A 27,525-nucleotide genomic window follows, 5' to 3' on the forward strand; every position below is an offset into this window, starting at 1 on the left:
CACAGGACCAATGGCTTACACGTCACATCAGAAAGATAGTGCGATATTGTAACTTACATTGCAGCTGTCTAGCTGAAACACAAGAAGAGGCAGCGATGGGAATTTAACCGGGGACCTAGAGATCTCCAAAGTTCAGCCACACACAGTGGCTGCCACCAGATTAGCTGACTGAGCTAAGCTGCTCTCTCTCACTTTTGTCTTTTATCACAATAAATATTATGAATTTAATTATCACTATTATTACCATTATCATCACTTTCTTTACCATTATCACTTAACAGTGAAGATGATGATAATTATAGCCATGATTATCAACATCATCAAAACATCAATAACACCACCACCACCATCACTATCTTCTTTACACTATTATTAACATCATCAATATCATCACACATTATCACAATCTCCAGCAACCATCATCACTACAACAACAACCATCATCACAACCACCACCATCACCATCATCCATACATACCTCCTCATGTCCATTTGCGCAACACAAATGGAGGGCAGTGTTTCCATCATTGTCATCAGCATTAATGTCAGCTCCATGATGAAGAAGCAACAACTAAAAAAAAAAAAGGACAGTGACTGTCACATTACAGGAAAAGGTTGAAGGTTTAATATACACTTAACACATAATACTGTGTTCTCATACACTTAAAACAAGTGATACAAAAATGAGACAAGCAACTCTCGGTCTTAACATTTTTATCACAAATTCCAGGATTTGTTCCCAAAAGCTCAGCCGTTCAATGGCAAAACGACGTCAATTAAGAATATAAAAGCAGTTACCTTGTTTTACCATGGGATGGCTGCACTATTGTTTGTAATGTGAGTTAGTTAGATTTACAGATAGCACAATTTACACCAGGGACTCCCAAGTGCTGGAAGCCTGGACTAGCTCCTACAGTAATTCGCTTCTCCCCTAAGGGTCTCATTAGTGACTGAGCTACCCAGTAAACCGGGACCAGCTACTTTCATCTGTCCACAACAGGGGCTGTATTGACCAGTACACCGGGGTAACCCCCATTCATCTCGAAAGATGTACTGGGTTTTCTATAGTGCATACAAGCCAATTTTGTAAACTGTGCGTACAGTTTATAATCTACATACCTCCTCATGTCCATTTGCGCAACACAAATGGAGGGCAGTGTTTCCATCATTGTCATCAGCATTAATGTCAGCTCCATGATGAAGAAGCAACAACTAAAAAAAAAAAAAGGACAGTGACTGTCACATTACAGGAAAAGGTTGAAGGTTTAATATACACTTAACACATAATACTGTGTTCTCATACACTTAAAACAAGTGATACAAAAATGAGACAAGCCAACACTCAAAGGTGTTGGCAACTCTCGGTCTTAACATTTTTATCACAAATTCCAGGATTTGTTCCCAAAAGCTCAGCCGTTCAATGGCAAAACGACGTCAATTAAAAATATAAAAGCAGTTACCTTGTTTTACCATGGGATGGCTGCGCTTTTGTTTGTAATGTGAGTTAGTTAGATTTACAGATAGCACAATTTACACCAGGGACTCCCTAGTGCTGGAAGCCTGGACTAGCTCCTACAGTAATTTGCTTCTCCCCTAAGTGTCTCATTAGTGACTGAGTAAACTGGGACCAGCTACTTTCATCTGTCCACAACAGGGGCTGTATTGACCAGTACACCGGGGTAACCCCCATTCATCTCGAAAGATGTACTGGGTTTTCTATAGTGCATACAAGCCAATTTTGTAAACTGTGCGTACAGTTTATAATCCTTATCCAATAAGTCTTACTCCATCACCAGGAACCACAGGCGAGTGTGCCGCTTCAACCAGCGCGAATATTATAGCTGTAGTTTGCGGCGTCCCTGCCTTACTGTTTGGGAAATTGACTCACTGTCTAGAGAATCAATCTGAATGTTCTAACTTGAAAAAAATAATACTGGTGTATTATTTAGCAAACGGAAAAAAAATAAACTTGATGAGAACAGACACATAAGTGCGTAACCTACCGTGGCCCCCTGCTGCCCTTTTTGGCAAGCTAGATGTAGAGGAGTTGAACCATGATAGTCAGTGGCACTCACTACGGCACCCTTCCTCATTAATGTTTCCATTACCTGATCATGTCCTGCAGTATAATGATATTATTTATTTTATTAAATGATGATGACATGATTCATTTATTTCATTATATTTTTATTTCATTTATTTGGGCAAAAAATAAAAAAAAAAACACAAAGATCTAAAGAATATCTGAGGAAAAGCAAAAATATAAAAACGCTGTCACCGGTAAGGTGTGCTTCTCCGGAAAGATGATGGTGATGATGATATTAAAGTAAGTAAAACACGAAATATATACAATATGTTAAAATATTCAGTGTTAAAAAACACATTTAGAATCATAGTTAAAATTATTAAAAAAAAAGATCCTCATGCAAAAATGACAATCATTAAAATAATCAAGAAAGAGACATTGAAAAAAAAATTCCCAGCAATAAGATCAGAAAAAACACTGACGATGATAAAGATAATGATGATGGTGATAATGATAATGATGATGATGATAAAGATAATGATATGATGATGATGATGGTTATGATGATGATGATATACATACTAAATCGCCAAAATAAAAACTACCTAGTCACTGGTGCTGGAAAATGTTAGAAAAGAGTTTACAGATTTTAATATATCTGATGTTACTATTAGTGGCAGACAAATACATGGACTAAAATATGAGATATAAGGCCATACAAACAGATATGATGAAGATAAAAACAACAAAATTGGTATGACAAAGACAACACAAAAGGAAATATTTTTATTATTTGGCTGTATTATCAGTGACATAAGTAAACTGAAAATTATAATCTCACCATATGAAGAAGCTATATGCAATGCTGTACATCCCCTATCATCCCTGGAAAAGGCTGTCACTGCCTTGGGGTCATTCCTCTTACTAATGTTTCAAGAAAAAACATTGCAAAATCTTTATTCATGAATTAAAGTAGTATGCCTAACCTCCACCTAGATTTAAAGCTAAACATACACAGAATGCTCATTTCTGGGTTGGGCTAATCATATACTCTACCTACAAAGGTTTATTATTTAATGACATACCTTGTAATCAGTTTCTCGCATCGATCGCATCCACAAAGCGGATGACACATTTCCTCCATGATTTGGCTATAATCGTTAGATCCCTTGTTTAGTAACTTTTCCACACTCTCCAAATTACCTTGTCTTATTTCCTGTTGTTGGGAAGAAACAAGTACATAAATTAATTTAATAATATTTCTTTCAAATGTAAAATTAACATTGATTAGATTGCCAATATAAGATCTTATAGCAAATACAGAAGCAACGAATCTTCTCTCCATCCACTAAATTTACACATGATGTTTTTCTCATCCAGTTATCTTTTATTCAATATCAAATTGCTAAGCCTCTAGAATATAAAATCTACCAGTTCAAACATTTTCTTGGAGCAATTCAAACGCCTTGTTCACTTTCTAATATTTCATGAGAATTCAGGAGATTTAAATGTTTATACTCAAAATTTAATAGGACTACTGATCTTATTTCCCTGTTTTATGTCCCAGTTAATAACCCTTTAATAAAATTCTTCGCAGTGTTAAATCTTCCTTCTTTTTCAATACCTTGTTTTGCAAATTTTTTTTTTTAAAGATTGTCAGAGAAGGGCAGAAAAACAATAAAAATAATTTTTTTTTTTTCATAAAGCAAAATGTGGCCAAAAACATCCAGAAAAAGAGAAAATAAAAAGAACATTTTATTAGTGAATGTGAACAGTGTAGTAATGGGATGGTTAAATGTCTTAAATTTATTTAATTAGAAGAAATACACTATTTTATTTTTGGAGATTCCAAGGCAGCAGCAGGCATAATAAAAATAAAGAAAAACTTTTTATTTTTCTCTGAAATTTCCATCTTTTCGTGGCACTGGATGCATTTATTGTCCAAAAATAAAATTGTATTTATTCTTTCTAAGTATATGTAAAAATGTCCCTCTAGCTATCATTGTTGTATCTGTGACAATGTTAATACTAATATTTTTACATTAGCATATTTACAAAATCTAATTAAAAATTTTCTTTATGAATTTTATTACCTAGGCATATTTATTACATTATCATGGCTCATTTTTCATTTATAGTATAATATCTCATATTATTTGTATATTTATATAACTAAACATTATTACTTATAGTGTATAATATTCAATATACTCAATACTCAATAGATTTATTTGTAATATATACATGTACAATACACATACAATGAAATTCGGTCTGGTTCCCTAACAAAAAAACAAACATAAAATACGAAAATTCAAACTACTGAAGTGACTTGTTCAATGCCCTAATGGCGGAGGGATAGAAACTATGTAGAGATCTACCGCTCCCGGTCACTAGTGATTGATATCTGCTGTGCCTTTTTCACACACTGATGTACGTTTTCCCCCCATTTTAAGTCATTTGTGATATATGTACCCAAAAATTTGAAGGAATTAACTATTTCAACAGTAGAATTCTGGATGATTAGTGGTTCTTTTATATTTTGTTTTTTCCGAAAGTCAACAATTATTTCCTTAGTTTTTACAACATTTAGTTTAAGATTGTTGTAATTACACCACTCAATTAGTTGTTCAACTTGTGCGCGATAATTATGCTCATCATTGTTCTGAATAAGGCCAGTCACGGTAGTATCATCAGCGAATTTAACGATAAGCCAATCACTGGTATTTTACAAACTGTAAAATAAATACAGTCTTATGTCTTATTTTCTTTATGAATTTTATTACCTAGGCATATTTCATTATTATGACTCATTCTTCATTTTATATTAACTAAACATTATTATTTATAGTGTATAATCACTGGTATTTTACAAAATGTAGAATAAATACAGACTAATAGGAAACACTTACCTCGAACAACAGTTCTATTGAAGGGGTATCTGTATCATCGGAAGAGTCTGTCCTAGGCCATATTGAACCGTTAGTGGGACTCATGCTAAAAATAGACAAGGATGCAGTACTAGCAGGTCCAATGGGCAGGCCATCCATGTCACCAGACCTTACATGTTCTACTGCAGCCTCTACAGAAGCTAAGTAAAATCTATAAAATAAAGAAAAAATATAATATAAATAAATAATAATAAATTTAACAATAAAGGTAGGGGGTTAAAGGTAAGAGAATAACCCATTACTCGAAGCCCCACTGTGCTGAATTGCGCATGGGAGTGGTCTGTGACTATTTAGTTGCTGTAAACAGGCACTTATATATATTAGCTACATGTTCAAATCATTCCACAATGACAGGGGCTACCCAATAGCATCAGGGTAACCCTCTACATCTCCATGTAACAATTGTAAGGATGTGGAGTTGTTTTCAGTCACGAAAAAAAAAAAGAACTCAAAATAAATCTAATCAAGAAACTACTTACCCAAATTCATCATTGTGAATACTCGAAAACCTAAAATTATGCAAATAAGCCAAATTTGTAAGCCAGTTAGGTACTTCAGATTTGACGACTAAAAACACTAAAATTGGAAGTAAATCATCAGAAGACAGAACAACAGACGATTCTGGAATAGATACACATGGAGATTGTTTAGCAAATTGATGTACCATGTATGCTGCTTTTTAAAAAAATATCATTATGCTATTATAAATTATTAAATTAAAACAACATCAGCAATATATATATATATATAAAAACCAATATGAAATTATTACCAATTACAGCAGTGACAACATAAATAAAACAATAATTAAACAACAAAAACAATATTAACAACCATAAGTAAATACTATTAGTATATTGTCTAATGCATTCACATTGTTATAATCAGCCATGGAATTTCCCAGCAGTGTAACGTTGTATAATATTAATAACAGAAGCAACAGTAGTAGCAGTGGTAAAAGCAGCAACAAAATCAATAATAAAAATAATAAATAAATAAATGAAGTGTTGTATCGCTACAACTGGATATATGTAGGCATCTAGTCAGCATTAAATGTATTTATGTTTCTTTATCTCTCCCCCTTCTCCACACTCCCTTTGAATAAACCACAATAAACCAAACCCATACACTATTACCTACCTGACTGACTTGATTTAGTCTTCATATTCTGCTGACTTAGGCCCATTACCGTTTTCCTCAGGCAATGAAGCTTCTCAAGAGGTGTCCAACATTGATTTAAGTTGGCTAGCTCTCTACGAGCACGTGGAACATTCATCGTAAACTCGCTACGAATTCCTAAATGTCTGACTTGCAGTTCGGACAAGTTTCGTGTAGTTTTATTAAGAGCAGCATCCTAAAAATTAAAAAAAACAATTACATGAAGTAAAGTAAATTTATTCAGTAAATGAAATAAACACAAAGCAATTCATCTTTTTAACAGTCTGTGTTCAAATGAAATCAGAAACAATTCTAAAATATTCAATTAAAACATTGAAATACAAAAGTATAACAAAGAAGTTGTGAGACCCATTCCTTGACAGCCTGCCACTGGACTGTAAGAGTGAAAGGCTGATACCCTCACCCCCTCCTCCTTGCCGATTCTGGACAATAAAAGCAAAGAGAACATTAACTATGGCACACTTTGGACAGTAAATAAAATAATACAATCCAACAAAATTAATTCATTATGAAATAAAATAAATATAGCAATATCCATATTATCAAATTTTCTTTGACAAAAAACTGTTGTCTGCCCATACATATTCATGATGTGCCTATATATAGTCATAATGTGATGTCATCATGAGCATATTTAGGCATATCACAATGAAAATAGTGGTGGAAACTTACATCATTTGCTAATAGGCTGCTTAGCACTTTAAATACCTTCTTATACACACCATGCATCACATAGGTTTCCATAGCAACTTTAAGCAGATCCAGGTATGCTTTATCTTGCTTAACAGTTTTTCTCTAAAAGGTTTTGCAAATTTTTTGGAGGAAAAAAATATTAATAGATTAAAATGAAATAAGTACCAGAAAAAAAAATTTTGTTCAAATATAGGAACAAATGTTATGACTCTATCAAGCATAGTCCCTTCAATTTAAAACATTTGCTCATCAAAATTTAAGGTCAGTTAAATTTTCTCTGCTGTATGTACATTTCAACCTTCAATTAATTATATATTCACTACCATGACTCAGTATACATTTCATTTCATTTATTTTCTCTCATTAAACAAGTCTTACAAAACAAAAAAGAAATTACAATTGAAGATGGTTCTTAAAAGGATTCCAAAAAAAAGTAAACTAAAATACTATAAAAGATGGTCTCTCTGAACACTGTTTTAAACAAATTGGAGTCGCTTATCACTTGTATGAAAAAGTGCTCCTGGCGGGAATTGAACCTAAACCTTCTCAATGTTAAGGCAGGTGTCATATCACTAATGCACAGGAGTCTGTTGGTATGTCATCAAAGTGTAATCAGCTGGTCCATGGCAGATACACTTCATGTAATTCTGTTTACAGTTCATTTTAATTATACGTCACCCGTCGTACAATAGGCTAAATTAGCGTAGGCCTAGCTACTCTCTAGCTATGCCTAGCCTACCTATCAGGCCCTAGGCCTAGATTACTCACCAGTACAGGGTCTCTGAGCGCAATCCTCATTGCTTTTGCGAATATTGTATTCGTCTCATCGATGATGTGCCGCAAGTTAGTGGAGTGCTGAACTGGCTGGTAGTTATGTAGCAAATCATTCACTTGTTTTTCACATGCCTTACTATCTGCAGGAAAAAGGTAAGACACAGGATTAAATGCAAGATACTAAAATGTAAGGGGTCTTTCCACTAAGCCTTGCCCCTTGGGTATTGTTGCCAAGGCTCCAGAAAACGACAACATACGTAAACACATATTATCCTGGCCCTGTTCTCTGGACATTCCATTCTTGTTTACAGTTATAATAAAATACTTTATATAATAATAAAGCTGAATACTTGAACTGATCACTTTAGGTGGCAGATTCGGGAGGGGCTTGAGGGGGCACAGGACATCATTCGGGGAGCTGGATTCCCCTGTCAAGGAATGCAATCATAAGAGTCTAAAAGTGAAAAGTTTGAGCATCAAGGTGCCTATTCTTGAAAATTTGCTCAAAATATGGGCATGATAATATCATATAACACCCATATATAGGCATGATGATGTCATATAACACTCATACATGGGTGTGATGATGTCATATCACACCCATATATAGGCAGCATGACATCATATCACACCTATATAATGCATTGGCAGGTTACATGTATTTGTCATGTAAAACTTACATTTATTTCCCCACAGATATTCAGCACAGTCCTCATAGTTTTCAAGATTTGTTGTGATAGGGTCTTCAACTGCATCTGCAGAATATAAATAGTAAAATATGTGTTTTAAACAATTACATACTACAGCATATATATCATATGATGCCCATCATTAGTCCTGACTGACAATCCAAAACACAAAGATAATAAAAAGATAAAGCAAGAACAACATAAACTTCACATTGTCTTCCATCTTCAATTAGTATATAAAAGCCATTGCGATGAAAATATGTGAGAACACTTGTCATGAGCAAAGCCAGTCAGATGACTATCTGTAGCAGCAGTGGCGTATCCTGAGGCAAAAAAATACTTGTGCCCCCCCCCCTCCAAAAAAGAAAATGTTTGAATGTTTGAAATCATGCCCAATTAGTTAAAAATCAACTCAAGTCACCTTATTTTGCAGGCTAGCAGCCCATCAGCACATTATCAAGCCGCTTTAACCCCCACTTCACCTACACGCCCCACCCCCACCCAACTCCCCCCCCCCAATAAAAAACTCCTGGATACACCACTGGGTGGCAGCATGAGGCAGATGTTCTAAATTGTTAATACCTGTTCCACCTTCCAAAAGCCTATCAATACACAGAACCTTGAAACTTTCATCACGACTATTGAAGTATGTCTCTTCAAACAATACCTTCACCTATATCAATACAAAAAAAACTATGTTCAAGTATCATCACAAAGAATATAAAAATGGAAATTTACCCTCCAAACAAATCACTTGTTTGTTTATGAGCTAACCTGAGCGGTTGGCTGAGAGCTATTGGTCCTGCTTCCTACGCTGAAGAGCCTAGTTCAAACCGGCCCGCGTCCAGTTTTAATTTGAGTCTAATCGCTTGGCTCCTCAATAACCCTTATATTGAGAGTTAGGCAGGTTAAGGCCAATGTTTGTCTCAGATGTTAAGTCAGGTGGGGCTGCACTATGTAGGGCTGGAAAAAGTGCACAACCGGCCGTTGGTGGCATCGACCATTACCCCGGAGAATGAATAGAAGAAAAAAAAAAACAAAAACAAAAACAAAAAAAAAAGGTTTTTTTTGTTTTTTTGTTAAACATCACAATTTAATGCATACCAGTAATGAAATTTGATATTTATGGTTGCTTCAAACTACTACATGTACTACTGTTTAGCTATAATAGTGTAAAGCTAACACATTATGTTGGAGGCATTTGATCAAGATAATTTTCATGGTCATAGGCACAAAATTATTTTTTCCAGGCCTAGCACTGTGTCTGCCAAGATTCCCCAAGGGCCCAGCATAAATTTCTGATTTCCAGTTAGAATGGAGGACAAATAAAGTATTATTATTATATAACTTTGTAATATACAACCTTTTAAAAATTAGTGTTCCATCGAGCCATCAAGAATAGAGAATTTTTAAGAATTTTGTGGAATGATGTTAAATGATATCACAAATGGTTTTAACTCAATTGACATTTCAGTTTTAAGTTGTATACAGTATGGTAGATAAAATAAAGATGTATATTTGCCAGTGCAGTAGGCAATCATTTTAAGATATTAAACAAGTATTTGCCATGTTAATACGCCAAGGGAATATCATATATAATTAAGGCCCAGATGGATTACCAGTATCTGTTTCAGTATTATATTTCAATTAATAATATAATTAAGCACACTGAAGAAAATTGCCAGGGGCATGAGTTCACGTCCACACCAGTCCAAACATAGAGGTGATAGGGGTTGGGGTAGGGGGGTACTGCATATACACTTGTTGTCAGTGGTAGCCAGATTATTGACTCTTGCCCTGGCAGTCCAGGAAAGAACCCAAAAGAAAAGATCTATAAATAAATAAAGTATGTTTGTTTGTGTTTCATTACATTTTAAATGAGAATAATTTTCGTTATGAAATATGGGTAACAAGAAGGAGAAAAGTCTTGGCAGCCAACAAGTCATTGTTATAATACAATTTTTTTTTTTTTAAATTGGAAACAATTATCAAGTTACAAAGAGAAACAATTATTAAATATCCTTTAAACATACCTTTCTTTCTTCTTTAAATCCACAACTTGTTTGAATGTGGTCACTTGAAAAATTCACAGTCTGCAACAAACATAATAATTTAATACAATTAACTACAAATGATTAGCTTTAGAATTTCATCATTATCACAATCATCGTCATAATCTCCATCATTACCATCATTATGACCATTATAAGCACATCGCCAGCACCACCACCGTCAAAAACACACCTACCATCAATAACAACACCATCACTACAAATATAATAGCCACCACCATCATCATCACCACAAACAATCCTAACCCAACCATTACCATGGTATCATCACCATGGTATCATCACCATGGTATCATCACCACTCTCAGTAACATTACAATTACCATCATCATCACCCCCATCATTATCTCAACCATCAACATATTTAAAGCCCTTACTGAGCTGTGGAACATTTGGTCAGGAATTGACATTGTATAAAGAAGTGGTGAATGTCGAGTCCACATTGTCTTGACAATACAGTTGTGGTGCCCTTGATTCCTGTTTAATTCTGTATTACATGCTGCAAATTGAGGTTTTCCCCTGAAGAGAATTGGCGTCGCTTTATAACCGCAAGGAAAAGGCATAATATAAATGCTCACAACAGTACCAGTTTAAAGCTGGATGCTCGCTGCATTGTATAACGAATCCAACTCCTCTCCCTGTGAGCGTTAGATGATGCTACGCCGTCGGCCGATTTCGGTGGCAGTCTGAATGGATCATCATTAATAACGATACGTTGCGCGCGCATTGTGGTGTTGCGTTCTCCATAGAATCAGTGAGTCCCCAGCTTTAGACATCAATGAGTTAAAAACTTTGTATTACACTTTTTTAATTTTGCTGGTACTGGGTGTCTTATACTGGACCATAAAAAAACTATAGGTGTTCTGCCACTATCGTCACCACTAACACTTCCCTTTACTCAGCAGAACTAAAGTAGAACAAATGAAACGCAGGTCTTTTAAACTCACTTTTCCACTGGCACTGACAAAAGTGTTTTCCTTTCCAAGTGTTGATGGCCTCAAGATATGATTTTCATAATCAGTGACCGTCAGCGAATACCTTGAAAATACACCGGACCTCGGAACACATATCTGGAAAATTTTTTGTAGTAATACTGTACATATGCTAACGAAAAATTAAATATATTCTACTATACAATGATATGAACTTTACATAATTGAGCACTGTTTCTAACATTATATGATAAGAGGAGTCTGTGAGTGCGAAAAAAATTGGACATCAGACAATTTAGAGTTTATCCTTTTCAAGCATAACATTTATTTGTATATGCAGCAAAGACAAGCCAAACCAGTCACTCGTCGCAAATCGTGTTTCAGAGAAAATTGCCAAAACATGATGGAATGTCAAATTTTTAAAAATCTATTTTATTGCACTAAACTAACCTTTATATATCTACACATCATTCTATGCTGTTATTTACCCCATTTTGAATGTTAAAACAACACTTTTTTAAGGATTTAAAAGCATGAGAATGCCTCGAATCATAAACTTTGAAGGCTGATTTCTCATATATTGTTCTTTAAACAGCTGTGTGGTTTAAACGCTTGTAACTTCATAAGGAAATGTCCGATTTGAATGATTTTTTTACCAATTTATAGCTATTATTTTACTCTCTGACATTGTATTAATAACTCAAAATCGAATTTTGCGACGAGTGACTGGTTTGGCTTGTCTTTGCCGCATATAAAAAAGTATCCCTTCTGATATCTTGTTTTGTTGAAGATGCTTTAAGTTTTTCACATTTGATCTCATGTTTGCTAAAACCTGTATACTTTGAATACTAGTGTTGTATTGGCATACATATTTAAACACTATAATATAGTTATAATATATACAAACCATCCATCTTGATTCAGCCGCTCTATCATACAAATGTTTGTACTTGTTCTGAAGAGTTTGATAGAATTTATTCTCTGAGATGTCTTCGTCATATGACTCCATTTTCTCAGTTGCATATTTTACCTTATCTGTAAACTAATAAAAAAAAATAATGTGAATTACAATCGGTAACTTATCTAGGAGTATTGATTAATAAGGTTAATGTGATTGGAGAGTGAATGTCAAGTGGGAGGGCTATATGATTAAGTGACGGGGGACTACTGGCAGAATAGAGTGATATGAGGTGACTTTTAACAATTTTGAGTGCAATTTTTTTCCTATTTTGGGGGGAGTAGAGAGGACACCCAGAACAATGGGACTGACAGGCGAGTATTTTAACCACCAAGTAGGCTCACATCCAGGAAGGAGAAACGATGGGTACACCTCTTTCCCCCAAACTGGAAAAGGTTTGGCAGGGAATGAACTGTACATAATTGTATTTGCCATAATATAGATTGAAAGGAAGATTTATAAATTTTAACGGGCAATCTACCATTACGCTAGTATTTGGGCAATAAAGTTGAGTAGTAGGCTGGCAGGTTCGTCCAACTTTGCACACTTGTGCCATACTATTTATGTATAGTATTCTAATTCAAATTGTGCAGTTGTCGGTTGATATCCCAAACACTAGGCCTAGCTAAAATTTGTGCGGAATCGTAATATAACACAACACATATACGTGGCCTATATAGATTTTATTAGGTCAAAAAGCCTAATTTTTGGCAAAATATGCGTAGAAATTGGCCTTTATTTATTTTTTCAAATGCGCAGATGGATTTTCATGCATAATTTTTGCACGGATGATATGTTCCTTGCGCATGCCTTACTTTACAGTCCAGCACTCACACACCTCTCCTCCCCCATATTCAATTTTATAACACTGTCATGGCTACAGTCCTGTATTGCCAGCCGGTGGGGGGATTATGACCGGTTGAGCCGCCGACAAGTTGAGCCGCCGGTCATTTCTATGGAACGCCAAGCGCGTCTCTCAGTGAATGTAGTGCGTTAATTGCGGCGTATTTCAATTAACTTATTCGTTCTTGGTACTGTTGTTTGGGATGTATTTCAGTTTATTTACTCAATTATTTCAATTTATTTAATACTCGGTTTTTGCACTAATTTATTAAAAATATTTGGGACGTATTTCAATTTATTTACTTGTTCTTTCTATCGTTTTAATTTAAATTTTGAGTATTTGCTCAGTCAGCTTGCCAGATACTGTAGTAAAAAAAAAACTCCATACATTCTTATCATTTATTATATATAAATTCAACAAATAGTACAAAAATAAAAATATATAAATTACAAAACCATAGTAAATACTGTTTAATAACATAGGCATAACACATTTAAATTTATTGTTTATAGTCATCTGTCTAATTCAGTCGGCTTGCCAGAGAGTAAAAAAAAAACTCCATACTTTCTTATCATTAATTATATACAAGTTTAACAAATAGTACAAAAATAAAAATATCAATCAATTATTTCAATTTATTTAATACTCGGTTTTTGCACTAATTTATTAAATATTTTTGGGACGTATTTCAATTTATTTACTTGTTCTTTCTATCGTTTTAATTTAAATTTTGAGTATTTGCTCAGTCAGCTTGCCAGATAGTAAAAAAAAAACTCCATACATTCTTATCATTTATTATATATAATTTCAACAAATAGTACAAAAATAAAAATATATAAATTACAAAACCATAGTAAATACTGTATAATAACATAGGCCTAACACATTTAAATTTATTGTTTATATTCATCTGTCTAATTCAGTCGGCTTGCCAGATAGCAACAAAAAAAAACTCCCTACATTCTTATCATTATTATATATAAGTTTTACAAATAGTACAAAAATAAAAATATATAAATTAAAAAAACCATAGTAAATACTGTATAATAACATAGGCCTAACACATTTAAATTTATTGTTCATAGTCATTCGTATTAAAAATGTATGTCTAATTCAGTCGGCTTGCCAGATAGTAAAAAACAAAAACTCCATACATTCTTATCATTATTATATATAAGTTTTACAAATAGTACAAAAATAAAAATATATAAATTACAAAACCATAGTAAATACTGTATAATAACATGCCTAACACATGCAAATTTATTGTTTATAGTCATCTGTCTATTTAAAATCAAATTGGTTTTACTAATTTTACTTATTACCGGTACTGTTTTATTAATGCTCTATTAACGATTTTGCAATTATACAACTTCATTTATTTTTATAAAAATGTAGTACATAAAATAATCAAAATTCTAATTTTCAATTACACAACTTATACATCACGAATGGCAATACGAGCAAATCAACGACTGACAAGGCTGTGGGATGAATATGTAGCATCCGGGGCAAGCCGACTACATTCACTGAGAGACGCGCTTGGCGTTCCATAGAAATAACCGGCGGCTCAACTTGTCGGCGGCTCAACCGGTCATATCCCCTAGGGAATCACCTGATAACAACCATATCCAGGATATCCAATTAGGCATCCCTCAGATTTAGGTGACGTCACACGATCCACCTCAAAAACAGGCTGGCACCAAGACAGACAGTTGGTCTCCAGCAGAAGTTGTTGAATACAGATGTACACAGTTAACAGTGAATACACAGCTAAATTGCTTTGACTTACCAGAATACCACAATGAGAAGTGAAGAGTGTGGCAAGTCTCGGGCACAGATAGTACTGTTAGGACAGTTAGGTGTGTTAATATGGGTAGGCCCTAGGGCTAGGACTAGGTGTTAGTATATGTGTATGTAAGAGTGTATCTATAAACTCTACAGCTCTGCCAATCATTTCAACTCCTAAGTTGGCCTAGGCCTAGCTTCGAATGCTAGGCCGAGCTAACTAAATAAATTGTACCGTCTCCCATAAAAGCCTAGCCTAGCCCCTATGCCTAGCCAGGCCCTAGGACTGGTTTCTCCTGTGCCGATATCAAATAAATGATCATAGCCTTTTCGAAAACTGAAACCGAAGTTCATGAAAAATAACATGACAATTACCGGTACTTATATCAAATGTAATTAATGTATTGCTTTCTGTTTGCACATAAGGCCTACATTCCAATGGTAGTGGAAACTTACTTTAGCTCAAATCCAGGTTTATCTGTGCGCCGAAAGGACAGCACTGCGTGGAAAACGCGTTTCTATGATCTAGTGTGTAATTGCTGTCTCTTATACACATCTAGATGTGTATAAGAGACAGGTAATGATGTTGTTTGTACTGTTCTTTAATTTTATTAAAGAGGGTCCCTGAATATCAGTTAACCTACTGGGCTAAACTAGAAGGGTTACCCTCTTTAAAGATGGTTGAAATAAAAAATTAAAAAAATAAATACCCACTCTGAACCAAGACCCCTGTTACGCGCCTGGTGTTAGCGCCAATGTGTGCCCTTGTGCGGACAGGGGATGTGCACCCTTCTGAAGCTGGAAACCTTGTTTTTGCTAAATAAATTGATGCAATTTGCTATTATAGGCCTAATCAATAAATTCCTCATCAACCGATATAACCCTAAACATTCTTGGAATTGACGTAACATTACTGATGTCGTACACACTCGTTAGTGTGAAATGTGGCTCTCTTTGCAAGCACATCTAACATCTAAGGAAAGAAGAGCTTAGATTGGTAACAGATAAAATAATTTTGTTATCAACATTATACATTATGCTAATTTTCATCTTTGTAAGCGCATAAGACAGTGCAAATTATTTCTGTGACAGTATTTTTATGTGTGTAAAGCTCCATTTTATCCCATACATAGTCAAAATATTGGGAGGGGGGATGATACAATGGACCATTGTCAAATATTGGGGGGATATATCCCCATCCCCCGGGATCTACGCCTATGTCCGGTTCAAAGGGGAGGGGAGAACATGGAAGGGTTAAAATATTCCCATTAGTATTACCGCGGTCCATTGAAGCGTCGTACAGTACGTGTGCAAAAGTGCGAGGCAGTTGGCGTACGGGATACGCAGAGAAAAACCTTCCACACTGCCACAGGCACCCCAAATTTCCTTCACATTGTTTTATTTTAGCAAGCAAGCAAGTATCAAGAAAGATAATAATTATATTCATAAAATTATCAGACTTTCCTTAAAAAAATCACATGTAAATTTATATTTTGTTTATTAATAAAACACAAGAAATTTTCTTGTTCTACCGTTCGTCCAACACCAAACAAATTACAAATTCAGCACACTGTTACCAGCCAAAGACAATTCGTGGGACGCTGTGTAGAGCATGGATGGTGTAGGACATCGAACAATTTTTACTTAAAACATTTTCACTTTAAAACAAGTGACTCTTTGAACATTCACATTCCTTTTTTACTTTAGATCTGATGATTTCATCTGAGCGATGATAGCTAAACCAGATCAAGTATTGACATTTTTTACAGAATTACTTAATTTATCTATATAATTAATCTGTTTTTATTCATTCTGTTTTTATTATCAAAACTCATAGCAGTAAAATATAACTGAATTGCGAGTAGATTTACAAAATGTACAAAATACAAGATTATTAAAAAATAAAATATCATTAAAATGCAACAAGCTAGAAAATCAAAACACAGGAAAAGGACCGTGACTGACACAGTAGGAAAAAAAAATCAACAACAATTAATCACGACAAAACGTACATTCGGAAAAAGACAAAGATACATTAGCATAATATTCAAACTAAAGTCAATTAGCATTATGACAAAAAGAAAAACATCTAAACGTACATCAAGAAAAGGACAACACACCAAAATCAGTTAGCATTATGACAAAAAGAAAAACATCTATTAACGTAAGAAAAGGACAACACACGAGGAAAACAAACACTAAGAAGACATTTACATAAGGAATTAAGCCAATTCACACAAGGACAAAAACAACAAACATTACATATAATTATAATAAATCTTTAGTTAGTGTAAATTTGTAAAACTGTTGTCGGTCTCGCCCTTTCTGTTATCTCATTTCACATGCCCATGCGTAATTACAGCAGCTCATTAAAATCCGACACTGTCTATGAGCTAGGTGTACCCATACGTCATAGGGAAATCCCCTTCAATTAAGTGACGGGCGATACTGTCCCAACGCGTTTAGGACAAAGACTGTCCACCACTAGCTGATATGATGGGCGCGGTGGCGGCGACCACTTGATGTGTGGAAAAACAGCAGTCAAAAGCAATGTGGCAATCAATGGCCTAAACTGTAGGCCTAGGCTAGGCCTACTGACAGTGCTTGAACAAGTAATGTATTATTGCGTATCTTGTTTGTTTCCATCTAAATATGTTAAATAATCCGTTCTGTTTTAGACTAGGCCTAGTAGTCTAGCTAGTAGGCCCTCTTAGTTAGTTAGGTCAGCGTCAACTCGGTCCGGACCTCACAGTCAGCTCAGCTGGTAGACTAGGCCTAGCCTAGGCTACATCAAAGAATTCAAAGGCCTCCAGGGGCCCTAGCTAACCCTAAACTAATTAACAAAAAATTAAATAAATTTTCCCCACTATTAATATTTATCCATTTTTATTTTATTTATCTATTTATTTATTTTGTTAATGTTTTACCAGGGGGTTATATAGTGACACTATAACAACTCCCTGGTTTTACTCATTGACCATTAATACCATTGAATTTATATTGTGAAAATTTTAGTTGAAAAATAATAATTTATAGCGGGATTGTTTTTACTGGTAAATTTGTCCATATAGTTATTTATGTTATATTTTTTTAAAAGTTTTAATTTATTATTACTGTTGCTATTATTTTTATTCATTTATTTTATTTAATGCAAAACATTGTGCATGAGGTATTTAAATTATTATTAAATTATTGGATTACAGTATTTAAAACACGTACTTTTCCAAATGTATATTTCAAATTATATGATACATAATTTATTTTGTCCCGTATTAATATTAACAAGGAGATATTTTTTAGTTTAGATCGAACAAAAAACTTGTGGTTTTTATTTCTTAATAAATTTCATGGTATGTATTGATTTTTATTTTTTTATTTTACAGTAATCAAGGATAATAGGCCTATATTCAATGGAGCACTTCAAGGTTATGTTCAGGCCTACAGCATTTTTATTTTCATTATTTTTTACAGTTGTAATCTCTGGTAAGTTCTCTACTGTTACTGCATACTGCTATGATTATTGTAAATTTGAATTAGCTAACCGATAACCGGCTAACCGATGAAAATTTTGTATTTGTAAAATAAAAAAAAAACCTAGGCTGGCCTTCTTTTCAATAAGAACATCATTACAGTCTATGCCAGGCTGGCTGTGTGTTTTTGTTTTTTTGAGTCATCCTGATTCAGCCTTTATGGACAAATTTACCAGTAAAAATGTTTCAATTGGGACACTGCCCTAATAAAATTGGTTTTATTTAAAGTAATTAAAAAATATAAAAATTCTGACTTATTTTGGTTTATCCATTCTGACCAGAACCTAATTAAAAATATCTTAGCCATTTGGTACTGTACTTCGATTTAATGCTATCCAAACCATCAAGATTTTGTTTCTTTACCAAGCAATTGACTTGATGAATTTGAATGGGTTGGATTTCACCAGTTTGAAATGCATCAAGGATGACCCATGAAAGTCCTAAGACTTATTTCCAGTGAGGTCTTTTTGGTGGTTAAATGGGCAGTACACCAGGAGACAATACCCAACTCATTCCATAGTAGTACTACGTAATTTAACATGCATATATATTAGGCCTATATGTGAAATATTGCACACAGGGCTAATTGCTCTAACATCTCATGTGCTGCGAAAAAAATTGCATTTAAACCCTCCATTTGAAAAACGGAGAGCGGCTGATAGAATTGAACTGGAGAGAAAGTTTATCATGATCTCCAAGGCTCATCACACAGAAAGCTGCTCAGTCTGCAGTTGATATTGACATGAAGGCCTAGAACTTCACTGATGTGCTATACTTCCACATACAGTTCTACTTTTATTACATTAATAAAACAGTACTACATTATGACATTAATTTTATTCTAGCATTGAACCCCATTCGTTTGGCTGGAAATTCCGACACCAGAGGGCGACTAGAGTACCTGTACCGCGGTCAGTGGGGAACAGTCTGTGACAATCACTTTGACATGTTGGATGCCACCGTTGTTTGTCGTGAGCTGAACCTAGGCAATGCTGTGAAAGTACTTACTGGTGTTGGTGGAGCACGGGATAGTTCGCCAATATGGCTTGATGATGTTGAATGCACTGGCAAAGAACAACACCTTTCTGCTTGCCCATCCACTAGTCAGCATAGCTGTACACATGACGAAGATGTCGGAGTAGAATGCACTGGTGGTAGGTTTCTGTCGTATAGTAGGTTCTTCATCCACAGGGGTCCCAAGTTCCCCTGAAGTCGCGGAAGTCTCCCGGAAATAGGGATGACCTCACGCACTCCCTTAAGCAAGCAAGAATCTCCCCAAAAACATCCGATCTCCTACAAATTCATAATACTTGCATGTTTTTACTACTTTAATGTCAATTGTCACACGGAAATCAGTGCCGAAGGCTATCACCATGCGCACCAAAATAAAAAGCTAATTTAACCAGTTTCTCCGAATGGGATTTCTTCCAGCTTGGGACCCCTGCAACCATTGGATCGCACATTCTCATCAAATTTCATTTCAAATATATACAGTAGGCCATTAAATCCATATACTTCAGACATGATAACATGTTTAGAGGATGTTACATACCTTATTTATTTTGTGGGGATTGAGAATGGGTAGAAACCTGTTACGACATAACTTACTTTAAGAAGAATCATACTTTGATAAATATTGCATTTAGATGTGTTTTCAAAAAAGTTCAAACACATCTTGGCATCAATTATGTTTTTAACAATTTATTTCAGAACCAGTGAATAGAGATATACTGCTACCGAAATCTTAATATAAGTTTTAATTTTGTACATTTCAATTTGTGTTTTTGATTCTAGCTGAAAATTATGAGAAAATTTTTTTTCTTTATATTATCTTTTCTCTATATTATATCCATAAATTTTTGGCAGCAAATAAAAGAATTTTGGTCTGTGAACCATTTATTTTTTTTTCAATAAAAACATAATCCTAAATCTGTGTACACATTGGGTTGTAAGACTGTCAAAATCAGGTCTTTCACTATGTTTCAATCATTTTTTGTTTAACTCAATTGTTGAATAATAACAATATATAATATAATAACAATGGTCTATGATCTTTTTTTGGATTAAAATTTTAGATACACATCCGGTACGTTTAGATGGTAGTTCCATTGCTCATGAAGGATTAGTTGAGATTGAACATGATGGAGTATGGGGCACTGTTTGTGAAGACAACTGGAGCCAAGATAACACTGATGTAGTGTGCAAACAACTTGGATTTGAAGGGGGAAATTATTTTACCGCAACAGATTATACCGATTCTAATTCTATTGTTCTTGATGATGTTGCTTGTGTTGGCACAGAATTGACCCTTGCACAATGTTCACATTCAAACTGGGGCGAACATAATTGCAATAACATTGAGAAGATTTGGGTTTCCTGTTTAACTGATAGTAAGAATTCATTGTACTCTCAATACAATAAATATAGGGAACATCTTAGCTCGGTTGGCTAAACTGGTTGTAGCCACTGTTTGTGGGCTGAACCGTGGAGATCTGTTGGTTCCTGGTTCAGTCCTTATTTCTGCTCTACTTGTTGAACAAGTTGGAGGGCTTAAATGCAAGTTACAATAGCGCATCGTCTTTCTGATGAGATGATTAAGGTGTGGTCCCTGGCATTATGGCCAGTCTTCAGTGGCATTTGGTACACAAATATAATGCTGGATAGATGCACCATGTATCAGGGTTTGTTCGTATGCTCTAACTTTCATTAATAATCTCTGTTGTTGCAGGAAGTTAATTTTTTTTTGTCCAGTATACTTTAATACCATTTGATTTTAAGTTACGATATATTATAAAAATTACAAGCCTTTAATAATAGGGAATTGTTTGAGTAAAAATCATTAATTAAATGTTGGATACCTTTTCAAAAAATACTTTCTTTAAATTTAGTGAATTCCCTATTTTAAATAAATAACAATTTTATTACTGTAAATTGAGAGAATAATTTAGATCAGTATTAATTATATATCACTATTATTTATTTGTAAATTGTTTTTTATTTTTTTTTATTTTGTAATTTAATACAAATTTGATTCATTTTTAAACATAATTTTACAGAATCTGATAGCATTAGTGTTCGTCTTGTCGGGGGTGAAACTGCTAACGAAGGCATTCTAGAAGTTAAAATGAACAGTCGATGGGGAACAGTGTGTAGGGTGAATTGGGGCCTAGAACAATCAGACGTTGTGTGTCGACAACTTGGTTATGGAGTTGGTGTGAAGGTCTACACTCAGAGTCGTTATTTATACCAACTTGGAAACACCGAATCACACCCCATCAACATTTTTAGTGCCGACTGTGGTCAGGGGTTGTCCAGTAATCTTAAGAGTTGTGAGTTAACTACTGAAAATTTATGGGGATGTGACCACCAGTCAGATGTTGTGCTTAGCTGTTACAATATATTCTCAGGTATGTGTTAAAGGCACTGAAAAAAAGAAGATGACTTAACCCATTGATTGACCTCACTCATAATTGTAATTATACTATAATAATATAGGAATTAATACCGTGCCTTTTTCCAAGGCAAAACAAGGCACTGTCGATGCTGTTATTGACACCATGTAAATTTAGCTGCGCATGTTTGAATATAGTAGTGAGCTAAGTTCTCTCCTGACATCTGGAATGGTTGTCAGCGAATCTGAGTTTAGGCCAGAATGAGGACTGTGGTACTGTATTAAACATTGGTGCATCACTATTTTGCATTCATGACATACAGTATCTGTGTACGCTTCGCTAAAAGTCAAAATTGATTTAAACATAACGTAGAACGCAAGCGGCAACAGTCATGGATGAGTGAATCCGTTCTAAATTTCCATTCTACCTTCTCAATCCCCTGATCATTGGATCCATAACTACGTAAATTGCAACGCCGCAACTCCGTGGGGAGTATTCCTAGTTGAGCTCACAACACAGACTAACACATTGGATACCAGGTAGCCATGTATACTCCTGTGTGAAGAGAGACAAACATACTGTAGGTAAAGTGCCTTGCCCAAGCACACAAGCAAAATTCACAGTGAAAATTTTGAACCTCCGACCTCAAAAAAGAATAATAATAATAATATTAATAATAATAATAATAATAATAAATAATAATAATAATAATAATAATAATAATAATAATAAAACAGCATTTATAATGCGCCGTCTATCTAGCGAATTATTTCGAGGCGCAGTTACTCTTGACGACAAGTAAAAGGATTTACTAATTTTTATGTTTTTATATTAAATAGTTAAAAATCCAATATACAGAGGCAAAATTTTGAAATTACCAAGTAAAGAGTATTGAATAATAAAGTTATAGTTGCAGTTATAAATAAATATATTTACTAACAAAATATTTAATTGCAATTATATACTTACTTTTCCATTTATTTCTATTTTATTCATTCTATCTATTCTATACTTGTTTCTTGCTTTTATTACTATACCTTGTACTCCTATTTTCTTTTTAGTTCTATCCCTTTTTAGCCTTGCATTTGTAAATTCTATATACTTCCTTTCTATTCTTTCTTATTCCTTCCTTTCTTCAGTTCATTTTCTTTCTATCCATTTTTCTTTCTTATTCCTCTTCAATCTTTCGTTTTCTTCTCAAATACCAGGCCCCCGGTCCCCAGCTTGGTGATTTGAAATTCGCTTGGCCCTTACCTAGATTTTTTTCTGGATCTGCCATTGAATGCTAATAGAAAATTTACATAATTGTGCTGTTATGTAAGTTAATATTCTGTATACCTTATTATCCATTATAAGTCAGTGTGATGTCATCATTTTCATTTGCACTGAATTTACCTATACTCGACTGATCACAAATTCGATATAGTGCCTCTGATTTGTTGCATCTTGTGTGCACTACAGCACATCACAGTGCACTCTACGGTGCTGGTTAACACGAATGAAGGCAAGGACTAGAAAGGCATAATTGGTATGAGATAACAAGGTGATTGACTTCATAATAATATTTACAATTTCTTTCGGCCTCTATTTCCTGTAGTGTACTCAAGACCTGACTATATTTGCTTATTATTTCTTTTATTAGAGGATGGTCCATTAACTGGTGATGCTCGTCTTGTTGATGGCATTGATGATAGTGAAGGAATTTTTGAAATTTTTCTGGACGGTAGGTGGGGAACTATATGTGATTGGAATTGGTACCAAGAAGAAGGTGATGTGGCTTGCAAACAACTTGGTTATGACTTAGCTTCTTCATACTCGATTGATATCCATGTTGATGAAGCATCCAAAATGCAAGTGCATCCATATGCCTTTGATTGCTATTCAGGAACAGAGAACCAACTGATTGAATGTTCACAAACTTATTTTGGATCATGTGACGCTTACGGGAACAATATTGTTGCTCTAAGTTGCACCTATAATTGTAATTACCTTTCTTTATACAATTACAAATATTTACTATTATTATAGATATATCCTCAAAATTCTTAACCACTCTGGATTTAAAGGTTTAATGAATGTTTATTTTTTTATTCGTTTTGGAAAAACAAATACTAAAAAACAAAATAAAAAGGAGAGCTGCTGAGAGACAAAAGACGTTAAAAGCTACTATCGCCAAAGGGCATGCATCTCTCGTCTTTCCCTTCTCCATAATGTTAAACTATCATAATTATAACTCACAATTGAAATATATACAAATATAATTTACGTAGGCCAATATTTACATTGATTGAAAAAATTAGTTAACAATTAAAACAATAAGTATTTATTGCCAACTTAAGGCCAACGTATATACAATCAATACTGTAATGTATTTGATTGCAGAATACATTATTATTATTATTATTATTATTGATAGTAATTGTTATTGTCGTGATGGAATAATAGACAATAATGGATTTGCATCAGGAGAAACATGTATAGGTGTAATTTTTGCCCTACCTGACGTGGAAATGTACCGAATACTCAGTACATTTGAAAACAACTGCGAAAAAAATCGCAAGTTGTTCTCGGGTGGACTCGAACCCACGATCTCCAGATCTCTAGCCTGGCATCATACCTCTAGACCACCGAGCTTGCGCCTGTCGAGTCCAAGTAAGCAGCGGGTACTGCAGTGTTGATAGTAATTGTTATTGTCGTGATGGAATAATAGACAATAACTGGATTTGCGTCAGGAGAAACATGTATAGGTGTAATTTTGCCCTACCTGATCTGGAGATCGTGGGTTCGAGTCCCACCCGAGAACAACTTGCAATTTTTTTCGCAGTTGTTTTCAAATGTACTGAGTATTCGGTACATTTCCACGTCAGGTAGGGCAAAATAACACCTATACATTATTATTATTATTATTATTATTATTATTATTATTATTATTATTATTATCATTATTATCATTATTATTATTATTATTATTATCATTATTATTATTATTATTATTATTACAGGTCTCCCTCTAATGAAAGACCCCTCCAATTAAAGACCACCTCCAATTAAAGACCATTTTTCTGTGGTCCCAAATTAACAATTGTTTTTAATTTTTATTATTCTAATTAGAGACCAAAGCTGTTAAAGACCATGAAAACCCCGGTCCCAAAAGTGGTCTTTAATTGGAGGGAGACCTGTATTATTATTCAGGAGAATATTTATCTTTCAATTTTTTATCTTTTTCAAGAATTTTATATTGTAAGTATTTGTGTTTTTCTCGTGAAGGGCCTCCACTCGACAGTGATTGATTTTACTTTTGGAGTGTCCTGTCTCTTGTTTTTTGTACTTTTGTGATTGTTCTTTGCCGTTTCTGTTTATGTACATTTTAATTGTTTGAGACAAATAAATGAAATGAAATAATAATGTCATGGAGAATGATAATGTCATTATATATAGTCGTTATTATTCTCCTGAAGACGATTGAAGCGACTCATTTGAAATGTCCTTTTCAGAACTATCTATGTGGTGTACCGCGCAAGCATTAAATATATTATTACTTCGTCATGCAAATATTTAAACAATAATATTATTATAATTCTTTTATTATTGATATTATTATTATTGATATTATTATTATTATTATTATTATTATTATTATTATTATTATTTATTATTTATTATTATTATTATTGATATTGATATTAACATATGCAATATACTTTATATAAATTGAAAGTATTTTCTTTAAAATCTTTCTAAAGATAAGATAAGATAAACTTTTATTTGTCCAAACATTAAGAGATGTTGGAAATTCGTTTTCCATGGCGTATTTACAGATAGCATTTAAAGATAGCATTGTGTATCAACAATTGTTTTTTTCTTCTTTCCACAGCCATTGATGTCGAGATTTGGGTGATAATTTCCATAATATTTATAATAATCATTGTCATCTGTTGTTGCGGCATGAGGAGACAAAGAATGAATGCTGCATCGAGGACAACAACAACATCCATACCATTAGCTACCAACCAACCGGTTCAAGTTCATCCACCTGTTCAACAACCATTTTTACTGCAAACTGGTCAACCAGATCCACTCCAACCAGGGTATCCATACGAACATGGTCCACCACAACTACCGCCAGCATACTCAGTCCAGCCTACAGACCCTCTTCCACCTTCTTATGAGTCAGTTGTACAAAATCCAAACAAGTATCCTCAAATATAGGATTTGTAATATATCACAACTTCAGGTCTCACTCTAATGAATGACCCCTCCAATTAAACACCACCTCCAATTAAAAACCACCTTTCTGTGGTCCCAAATTAACAATTTAAAAAAAATTTTTATTATTGTAATTAGAGACCAAAGCTGCTAAAGACCATGAAAACCCCGGTCCCAAAAGTGGTCTTTAATTGGAGGGAGACCTGTAGTTTGGTAACGATGTATTGTCTTGTGCTAGAGAGTTGACCTAGTGATAGATTGTTGATAACGTAGATACATAATAGACACATACATAGACCAGAGGTGCATGACATATACCTGGGCATTCTTGTAACCACAGGTACTTCTATGGCTTAAAAACCCCCACCCCATCTTTTTTTTTCCCGAACAAACTAAACCCTTCCTCCCATAAAAGTATTGTCAAAACAATGATAAAATCTATCATTGACATGTTATAAAGCGTAAGCCTTTATAGGACTGAACACTCAGGCACTGGAATCAGTTGAATATAGGGTCCCATGTCTGCCCCAAGCCGCAAGACGTCCTCCTACATTCCACTAACTGGACAAGAATCTTCCAGAAAATAACCTATCTACTGGAAAGTCATTAAATCTGCATCATGCATGCTTTTTACTACTGTATAATACACCTTTATAGTGTCTCATGAAATTCAGTGTTGATTGGTAACACCATATTAGCAGCATAACAGAATTAGATGTAGAGGTGATGTTTTGCACTACCTGACGCATTATCACACCGAATACTTAGTACGTTCCCAAATACTTGTGAAATAAGTGATTCGGGTGGGAATCGAACCCACGACCTCCAGATAAATAGCCTGGCGCCATAACCACTAGACTACTGAGCTTGCGCTTAGTGACTAGTGTTGAATCCTATCCCCAAGTAGCAGCGGGTACTGCAAATGCTATTACAATGTGAATTTGCATCAGGAAATATCATAGGAGTGAAGTTTTGCCCTTATTAGATGTGCTAAGAAAGCCTGTTTAAACTATCTCCTGGAAATGACTTCTTCTGACTTGACTCCTGTGAATGTGTCATAATTCTGTAATTTAAGAAGGACGAGGGGTTAGGTGAAAAGCATGATTAGCTCCATGTACCTTGGTTACAGTTTGCATTCGATTGATCCCAAAAGAATATTAAATCTTTGCAATACAACAAATAAATGCAAGAGAATAGCTGTGGAATTCACAGTTCAGTAACCAATAGGCCTATTTTAAGAAAAAGTGCAAATTTATATCGATTTTAACATTCTTGAATACAAGCGCTGATTAATCATGGAGATACCAGTGGTGTATCCAGGGATTGAAGGGGAAGGGGGCGCAAAGAAAGTTGGGGGGATCAATGTTTAAGTGAAGGGGAGCTACAGTAGCTAACAAAATAAGGTGATTTTAACTACTTCAGTGTGATTTTTTTTTGTTTTGAACATTTTTAAATGGGGGAATGAGCTCTTTTTTTGGGGGATTGTTGGGG

The 27,525-nt window shown here is 34.4% G+C and overlaps 2 protein-coding genes and 1 non-coding gene across 6 annotated transcripts in view; 1 reads left to right on the plus strand and 2 right to left on the minus strand.

Annotated features, from left to right (window-relative positions):
- The window catches only part of LOC117115605 (ankyrin repeat domain-containing protein 27-like), a 60,667-nt gene extending 45,249 nt beyond the window's left edge, over positions 1-15,418 (minus strand). The window contains exons 1-15 of the mRNA XM_033259472.1: positions 15,282-15,418; positions 12,224-12,358; positions 11,332-11,454; positions 10,346-10,405; positions 8,895-8,985; positions 8,304-8,378; positions 7,618-7,763; positions 6,829-6,951; positions 6,118-6,331; positions 5,457-5,598; positions 4,939-5,128; positions 3,112-3,242; positions 2,868-2,950; positions 2,004-2,119; positions 1,120-1,212 (exon numbers count right to left, since the gene is read on the minus strand). Coding sequence (XP_033115363.1) covers positions 1,120-1,212; positions 2,004-2,119; positions 2,868-2,950; positions 3,112-3,242; positions 4,939-5,128; positions 5,457-5,598; positions 6,118-6,331; positions 6,829-6,951; positions 7,618-7,763; positions 8,304-8,378; positions 8,895-8,985; positions 10,346-10,405; positions 11,332-11,454; positions 12,224-12,325 — 1,689 coding nt within the window. The 5' untranslated portion in view covers positions 12,326-12,358; positions 15,282-15,418. The remainder of the gene's footprint in view (positions 1-1,119; positions 1,213-2,003; positions 2,120-2,867; positions 2,951-3,111; positions 3,243-4,938; positions 5,129-5,456; positions 5,599-6,117; positions 6,332-6,828; positions 6,952-7,617; positions 7,764-8,303; positions 8,379-8,894; positions 8,986-10,345; positions 10,406-11,331; positions 11,455-12,223; positions 12,359-15,281) is intronic.
- A 1,969-nt stretch (positions 15,419-17,387) lies between these two features.
- LOC117115638 (neurotrypsin-like) lies at positions 17,388-27,510 on the plus strand. Of its 4 annotated transcripts, none has more exons than XM_033259511.1 (7): positions 17,388-17,518; positions 18,290-18,389; positions 19,279-19,590; positions 20,512-20,826; positions 21,493-21,843; positions 23,471-23,809; positions 25,703-27,510. In XM_033259511.1, the coding sequence occupies exons 2-7, from the start codon at positions 18,317-18,319 to the stop codon at positions 26,035-26,037; spliced, it is 1,725 nt and encodes a 574-aa protein (XP_033115402.1). In that variant the 5' UTR covers positions 17,388-17,518; positions 18,290-18,316; the 3' UTR covers positions 26,038-27,510. The 4 variants fall into 4 exon arrangements, with proteins under 4 accessions (XP_033115402.1, XP_033115405.1, XP_033115403.1 ...); XM_033259514.1 differs by having other exon boundaries at positions 23,471-23,551; XM_033259512.1 differs by having other exon boundaries at positions 19,282-19,590.
- Trnan-auu lies at positions 26,830-26,902 on the minus strand. The gene has a single exon. It is a non-coding gene; the product is annotated as a tRNA-Asn (tRNA).
- Positions 27,511-27,525: the final 15 nt, after the last annotated feature.

Source organism: Anneissia japonica, unplaced genomic scaffold (assembly GCF_011630105.1).
Source record: "Anneissia japonica isolate Jap-2015-1 unplaced genomic scaffold, ASM1163010v1 scaffold16662_len1167910_cov178, whole genome shotgun sequence".
Classification (NCBI taxonomy): domain Eukaryota; kingdom Metazoa; phylum Echinodermata; class Crinoidea; order Comatulida; family Comatulidae; genus Anneissia; species Anneissia japonica.

Bases quoted from the DNA above. Each gene is read 5' to 3' on its own strand.
- LOC117115638 (XM_033259511.1), top strand. From the start codon at position 18,317: ATGGAGCACTTCAAGGTTATGTTCAGGCCTACAGCATTTTTATTTTCA. The intron at 18,390-19,278 runs GTAAGTTCTCTA...TTAATTTTATTC, and splicing joins TTTTACAGTTGTAATCTCTG to TAGCATTGAACCCCATTCGT. The intron at 23,810-25,702 runs GTAATTACCTTT...TTCTTTCCACAG, and splicing joins TCTAAGTTGCACCTATAATT to CCATTGATGTCGAGATTTGG.